This window comes from Nematolebias whitei, chromosome 7 (genome assembly GCF_014905685.2).
Source record: "Nematolebias whitei isolate Nwh7 chromosome 7, NemWhi1, whole genome shotgun sequence".
NCBI lineage: Eukaryota > Metazoa > Chordata > Actinopteri > Cyprinodontiformes > Rivulidae > Nematolebias > Nematolebias whitei.
The window spans coordinates 21,818,105-21,826,233 of record NC_056504.1 but is presented as its reverse complement, the minus strand read 5'-3'; the positions used below and the strand labels follow the sequence as shown (position 1 = coordinate 21,826,233).

Below are 8,129 nucleotides of genomic sequence, written 5' to 3'. Positions count from 1 at the left end.
GTTTTATGTTATGAGTGCTTAGTGTATATTTAGTTGATGTTTTTCTTAGTTCATATCTTAGATGTTATTACTGTTTTTCTTAGACATTTTATTGTTGGATGTAACTGGGACCCCGTGTACATATTTTCGCTCCACCACATGTACCACATGTGCGAATGACAATAAAAAAATTATGACTCTGAATCTATATAAGGATTATATTGAGATAATTGTCAGAAATGCCTCTTTATTAAAAGTTGTAGACTAGATCTTGGCACCAGATTGAGGTACACGAGGACGGGCTGTCACAAACATCTTACCTTTGTATTTTCCACTGAGCTCGGAGTTTCTTCTGCATGGACTTGTATCCATTGTTTGTGCTGAAAAGCTCCCTCTTCGACGCATTGAAGATGATAACATTGTGCTGTTCTTTCTCCATCACTTCACACTTTAGCAGCCGTACTCCTAAAAACGAGGCTTCCAGATCAACTTGGATTCTGTTTATAAACCTTAGCACCGTTCAGGTCGACATGTTGTGGATCCCGTTAGCTAACATAGCTCCAACTCCGAGCCAAAGGTTAGCCGTCTAATTTAGCAAACATTTTCCTGAGTCGGTGTCCGTTGTTCAACAACAGTGTGATTAAAATCTGATACTTCAGCAAAGGAACGCTCTATTGTAGATAATTAGCAACAACACTCGCGTTTTTTAATTGACTTTTAGTGTTCAAATCCGTCAACAAATGACCTTAAATCTCCCATTGAAGCAGTGCATTGTGGGAGAAATAGGTAACTAAGGGCGCGCATAGATAAACATAGATATAAACACTAGATCCCGCATTGGCTGCTGCGGCACAGGAATTTCGGCCGCCATCTGGAAGCGGTCATCCTTATTTGGTTAAAGCAGAAGAGAGAAGGGGTTCTCTGCAGACCAAAAGTGGGCGTTTCTGGCGAATAGGCGTTTATGGGCGGCGAACACTGATTGGCTAACAGTATTTAATAGGCGTTTGTCGGCGGCGAACACTGATTGGCTGTGGGTAACCCTCAAAGTCACGAGTCATTTATGAGGTAACGTTTCTTTGCGATATTTGACAAAGAAATATGGTTTATTGTACTTATAAAGTATGTTATGTTTTCACTTATGCATTTTATTGAAGTACGTTTATTGTAGGTCACGATAGTTTCGACCGTTCTCTCGTTGTTGTCGTAACGCACTGAGGTAAAGTGAGCCTCCACTCGGCTCCTTTTCAAAATAAAAGCTGAAAATAAAAGTTCTTAATACTTGAAAAATAAATATTTAAAAGCTGTGTATAACTGAAAAATATGAAAAAAAATAAATAAATAAAAGTTATTAGCTGAAAAATAAATAAATAAAAGCTGTTAATTATATCTATGTCTTTCTGCCATGTCAGGGACCTCTCTCACTTCAGACTGACTCTAGAAGACCCCAAGATGTTGCCCAACAATGTTGCCCAACATCTGATGTTGACTTTCATTACTCAATAATGAGTAATAACTTATTCAATAAAAAGTCTGTAATTTGTCAATAATAGTCAATAATTCATTCAAGAATAGATTATGGGTGTTTGGTATGGCTCAGTGGCTAAAATGGGTTGGATGTTAGAGAAATTACTTAATTTTCAATTACCTGAATGCACAAATTCCTTCATTTATAGTTAAACTTTAGGAAATCAACTTTTTTTTTCTTGTGAAAAAAATATCAAAATTAACTTTAAAATCCAATCCAGGATTAAGTAACAACTAGCAACACCCTAACTGTACTATGTTCTGTGTTTCCAACAAATGCTACGATGACTTCTAAAAATGGATGTCCCAATAAACACAATAAATCCTACCTTACTGCCTTCCTGCCTGCTTTAAACCCATGTGTTTTTCATTTTAGCATAGATTTTTACAATAAAGATGTATTAAAAATATCTTCACTTTTATTATTTGCAGATATGCACAAGGTTAATGTTAAAATTGCAAAACATCCCACTGCTGTAATCTTTGAAACTGCTTTTACAATAAGCTACAGACTTGAAAACAATTAAATTAAATTTTGTCCTTAAATTTTAAAGATTTGTCTTTCATTAAATTTAAAAACATAAATTTATTACTTATTAATCTAAAAAAGTTAAGTCCTCTGGACATTCAAAAAACAAAACAAACAAAAAACTTTTATGGTTTATTTATTATAAACTGTATTGTTTGTTTTGTGAATGTCCAGAGGACCAGACTTAACTTTTTAGATTTTTCTACCTGGATTATTGAGCAGCATCAGGATATTACTTAATAAATAGTCAGTTGGTCTGCAAACACCATGGGGTCCTCCTAGAAGAGTTGAAGAGGTGGCTGTTGATGTCTGTGCCTCCCTGGTAAAGCTGCTGCTCCCACAACCCTGAAGCAGAAGATGATGGATGGATGGATGGATGGATGGATGGATGGATGGTGAAGGAGGAGACCATCAAACACAGCAGGAGTGGTCAGTTCAGTTGAACACCTGGCTGTTTGCTTCAGATCAGCTGTTCAAATCTCTGCATGTTTAAATAAAAGGTGCACCAGGGCTTTCAGCTGAATCTCTCGGGGGTTACAGTTGTATGGCCGATAACTGATAACTGTCTTTTCTGAATTTTTGACTGTTTTTGTCTCACTTCATCCTAGAACCAAAAAAATGTATAAATGTATAATGTATAATGTATATCTTTTCTTAGGATCCATTAAAGATCAAATGCAATTGGAAATTTTTCTCAACTTCCAGTATGAATTTAAACAAACACTATATGCACTTAACATTGTAAAATTTGTTTAGGAAATTTAATGTTCAAGGACACCGCTTAAGAAAAAAAATGTTTAATAGGAAAAGTAAGAAGTGAAAAATGTACAAAAATAAAAAATACTGCATCCAACTAATGATTGTCTGTCTGTCCCTTGTCTCACGGGATTCATCCAGAAGAAGACACAAGTGTTGTTCCTGCTGTGTCCGGTTCAGTTCTTCATGTTCATTCAGTGATGAAATAAGACTTTTCTTTACTGGACTCTTTTCTCTTTCTCTTCACTAGAAAGAAGAAAAAGGTGGTTAATTCAAGATATACTGTTTTTGAATAAATGCATAAAACAAAGAAAGGTGCAGCTAACAGCTATAATAGATATATTAATAATAATAAACTGATCAAATAAGAAAATGAAAAATAAATTGATTTAAAAATAATGAAAATAATATAATAACAGTGGATATATGAATCAGAAAGTATTATACAGATGCAGATATTCTTTATTGTCATTCGCACCTTGTGGTACATGCGGTGGATCAAAATTATGTACACAGGGTCCCAGTTAAACCAACAATAAAATGTAAAAGAAAAACAGTAATAAGATCTAAGATATGAACTAAGAAAAACGTCAACTAATAATATGCTAAGCACTAATAGCATAAAAACAATAAACACAATACGCCGAACAGCAGCACGGACATGATTCTGTGTGAACAGATGAGCACGAATGAACACAGCAACATGAAACAGATCAGCAGCAACATGAAACTGATCAGCAGCAACATGAAACTGATCAGCAGCAACATGATTATCCTAGTTAGATATTCATAAAGCAGCACAAACTCAAGTTCATGTTGCTGTTTGACATATTGTTTTCATTGTTTACTGCTATTACCATACCATACCATACCAATTTATTAATAAAGCACTTTAAACAGTGACAAAGCACACCAAAGTGCTGTACAGGGACAAACAGAACAAGCACACAGCAACAGATTACATAACAGGACCCCAAAAGTAGAAACCAACAAAAACAATAATGGATAACAACAACAACCGCAACATGACCAACACAGTGTGATGCACACAGACTCAGCACAGATCACACAGTGCTGAAAGCCAGGGAATAAAAGTGTGTTTTTAAGCGAGATTTAAAAACTGTGAGGGAGGGGGCCTGTCTAACGAGCAGAGGTAACTCATTCCAAAGTCTTGGGCCTGCTACAGGGAAGGCCCTGTCACCTCTGCGCTTGAGACGGGTTCCTGGGACTGTTAGGAGCAACTGGTCTGCTGATCTGAGAGAACGTGGTGGGACATACGGCTGGAGCAGATCAGTAAGATAGGAGGGGGCAGAGCTGTTTAGTGATTTATAGACATACAAGAGTATTTTGAATTTGATTCGAAGGTGAACCGGAAGCCAGTGTAGGGAGGCCAAAACAGGTGTAATGTGCTCTCTTTTGCTTGTGCTGGTCAAAAACCTATTAGTTCTTAGTGTATTATTAGTAGATGTTTTTTAGTTGATATTTTTCTTAATTCATATCTTAGATCTTATTACTATTTTTCTTTTACATTCTGTTGTCTGTAACTGGGACCCTGTGTACAAAGTACATAATTTCATCCCAATTCAGTATTTATTCAACATTTTATTTTTTTTTACTTTAAAAATAAAATAAAAGCAAGTCCTTATCGGCACAAATAAAGTGATGTGGAACATGTTACATCTGTTCTTACCGAGCACAGAAGGCTGCAGCGTTGTGCTGCTCTGTGAGGTGCAGCTGGGCTGTGATGGAGACCTGTCAGGTGTAGACTCCACTGATGGAGCAGGAGCAGAAGCCAGGAGGCTTGGAGGGTTTAATGTGGAGTTTAGAGATGAACCGTCACGCGCTGAAATACGTTCTGGATAAAATACAGTGAGAAACGGGACCGGAGGACAGTTGGCGTTTATGCAAATTAGCTTAGCATCGTAGCACCGACGTTGTTCTATTATGGCGTCAGCCTCTTTTGTTAGTTAAAAATATGTTCAGAACCGATGGGATGAGTAACTTAAAATATGTTTAAAGTTAGAAAACACTCACCATCTTCTATAAATGATTCAAGTACAGCAGTGGCCGTGTCCAAACCACCCTCCAATCGCTCCATCTAGCTCGCTTTGACTTTTTTCGTCGGCCACCAAGCACAACAACACCTGTACTTCTGCATTTGACCACGGCTTTGATATTATTGTTTTTTATAGCTTCAAAATACTAAAAGATACGCTCCTCGAGTTATCGCTAATGGCAAGCGTAGAGAAAAAATGGCAGATCGGGTTGTTTGGAAAGACTCCACAGACTCCCCCCCCCCCCGACCAATCAGTAACCGACAGTGTTTCTGACGTCACGGCTCGGCTCGCTTGGACCCCTTGAGAAGCCGGGCCAGAATTTAGGGAGGCGAGCCTGTTCCAGGAACAGTGGAAAGACCTCAAACTCGCGTGAAGCCGGAAATATCTGACCCGCGCCATAGTGGAAATGGGGCATTAGTCCCGCCCCCTCATACACTGACAGGTTGAGCTCCCCCTTCTGCGAAGGGCAGAGCCTAGGGCCCTATAAATTAATGATGACACGAGACATCGGAGCTCTTCTTCCGGGTCTGTGAACGCGTCACAGACTGAATAGAGTCCAGCGCTGTAAATTGTAATCTTTTACTGCCTTTTTCTAATATAATTGATAAAACTTAATTGACGTTTCCTTGATTTATTGATTAGCATAGTTGCCACTTCTGAGGAGGGTTCGAGCTGGGGGTAAAGACGTGGGCTAGGGGGGTTTCCGTATCCGGTGGCCCGCAGAAGATCACGTCTTTAACAGATCAAACAACACCCTGGAATCTTGTGCCTAGATTCTTAAGCTACCAGATCGGTAACAATTACAATTCTACAAGAGGAGGTGAGCGGCCTAAAAATGCCAGTTTCCCCTTGATTGACGTCCTAACCCCGACTACTAGGTTGGACGAGTCCAGGGGTGAGATAAGGGTGTGGCTCGCAACTGATGGTCGTGAACAGTCTGGGTGAATCACTTCCAATACAGCCTTAAACAGAATTAATCTAATGTCATTTTGGGTAAAGCTCAAGTGCTAGATTAGTCCGATATACCCCTTAGAGGAGAGGCTGCAGTGGGGTTTTGCCATAAGTCATGTGGTAATCTCACTGGGTAGACAAATAGTAAATAAGTAATTTCCCATTTCCACAATTAACATGACACAAAACAAGCTTTTAATAACAAACATCAACAAAAGGCAAGAACAGGAGTAACTGCAGCTTGAGTGAGAGAGCAGAAGAAATCATAACAAGGCCTTCAAGGCTCAGTTAAGCTGGTTTAGACTTGATGCGTTGAATATTGCACGAGGGTACACGCGCACCACGGTCAAGTGAGCCGACACTTGGAAATACGTCAAGCCAGTCCACGTTAGCTCTCAATTTTTTATTTTTTTAAATCTTTATTTAGAACTTCACTTCTATTACAAGAATCTAAAAATTACACACTAAGTAACATTGAGCATAACAAAAAAGGAAGAAAAAAAGGAAGCAAACTATAATAAAATGAGAAAAATAAAAAATACAAAGATAAATAAATGCGAGTTACAAAGTTAAGTTGTATTCATTACAGATACTTTTTTGTTTTTATAGCCTTTTTGTTATTTGAGTCTGAGACTGAGTCAAGATACAGTTTTACATCCATTACAAAGAGGTAAAAAAAAGTGTTGTATAATGTCATCTTTTTGCTATGCTCTGACATGAAATATTTCTCTGTGTATGGTAAAAAACTGCAAAATCATGATGTACGTCATAGAAGTTCATGATGTGCGTAACTCCTTGTACAAGAGAACCAGAGACTGTTGCTATCTTGCCAGAACAGACCACATTCAGCTGGGGCAGTGGGCGAAAAAACGAGACCATGCCAGTCCACACCCAGGAACATCAGCTGACCCAGAGAACAACATCATGATAAGGACATCCCAATGTAACTGATAAGGCTGTATTCAAACGAAGCAAATACATTTGTAACTCAGACGTGTTAGATGGATGTAAGGTGCATGTGAGACGTCTCCCTTTCCAGCGCTGTGAAGGTAAAATAAATCTTTGTCTGAATTCAGAACCACTTCTCAGGCTGTGTTTTTGACTCTGTCTTCCTTCCACTGAACGATCTCAGGTTGAGGCAGTTTTTGAGCTAAGTGTTTGAAGGTTGGTTCTCAATGTTTGATTAAGACCTCAACAATTTGGTGGAGGATGCGGGCAGTGTGAATGAAGATAGGAGCAATTGTTAAATGTGAATTGAATCCAGGTAGGCGGACTCTGTGCACCTGCACTAGCCGGCTAAAAACAAGAGGAATTTTCCTCACAGTGTGAGTGTGCTATGTCAGTTTATCTGCTAAAATTAACAGCCTTGATTGTGGTGATTTGGTTGTTTTAAGAAGTTGATATTGCTTAAAGAGAGAGAAATAGTTTGTGTGAGTCAGCAGACAGGTCTGGGACCTGGAGTCTGGAGATTGGCATACCCCACTTTCTACCGGACGGGGGGAGAGATGATTGTTAGGTTTTGATTGAGTTTCCCCATGATGTGACTCATCACAAATAATAACAAGAAAGCTGACTAGAAATAATAAGAGAAAGTGCTGAGTCCCTCAGAGACCCATACATGGTGATGAGAGGACTAAAGATTAAAACAACGTTGTCTCTTATATTAAGAGGTAATTTACACTAGTGACCGTGTTATTTGTCTATTCTGGTCTCTTGTTTGTCAGTTGGTGGCGTGGTCCAGACAACAAGGTGATTCGTGTTTATGTGTTGTCCATGATTCAGGTCTGTTTGTTTTGTTGGCTTGACTGTCAGAGCATAACTGATCGTCCACCACCGTGTGGACTTGAGAGTTTTATTCACAGTCGTGTGAGAAGCTGAAATTGTGATTTTGAACTCTAGAGAAAGTTAAGGCGCGCCGGACGAGCGATTGTGTTTTGTTTTTATGAGACCGCTCCATGTGAAAACAGCTGTGCTCTGTGAGTGAAGCGGGGTTGCCAGGTCTCAAGATAAGATAATTCTTACTCCTGTAGTGCGACGGTCGTATTTTTTCACCTGACAACAAAGTGTGTGTGTGTGTGGGTGTGTGTTCAAAGACACAAGGTGCGAGGATTGTGCAGGAAGTGAGAGGAAGTAACAAGAATGGGTGGGATTTTTGAGCGGCCCACAAAGGGAGTGTTTGTTAAATATGTGTGTGGAAAAGATAACGCTGAATGAGTGAGTAAAATATCTAGTTGTGGGGAATATTTGTTATAGTGTAGTTTTTGTTGACAGCACAACAGAGAATAACAAATGAGACTGAACATGTTGTGGAATTTGTGACCTAGTTTAGTTTA

General features: G+C 38.9%; 1 protein-coding gene across 1 annotated transcript in view; it reads right to left on the bottom strand.

The window, feature by feature from the left end:
* ift52 (intraflagellar transport 52 homolog (Chlamydomonas)) overlaps nucleotides 1-754 on the bottom strand; it is a 24,435-nt gene extending 23,681 nt beyond the window's left edge. Inside the window, exon 1 of the mRNA XM_037678679.1 lies at nucleotides 300-754. Within this exon, the coding sequence (XP_037534607.1) occupies nucleotides 300-418 (119 nt within the window). The 5' untranslated portion in view covers nucleotides 419-754. The remainder of the gene's footprint in view (nucleotides 1-299) is intronic.
* Nucleotides 755-8,129: the final 7,375 nt, after the last annotated feature.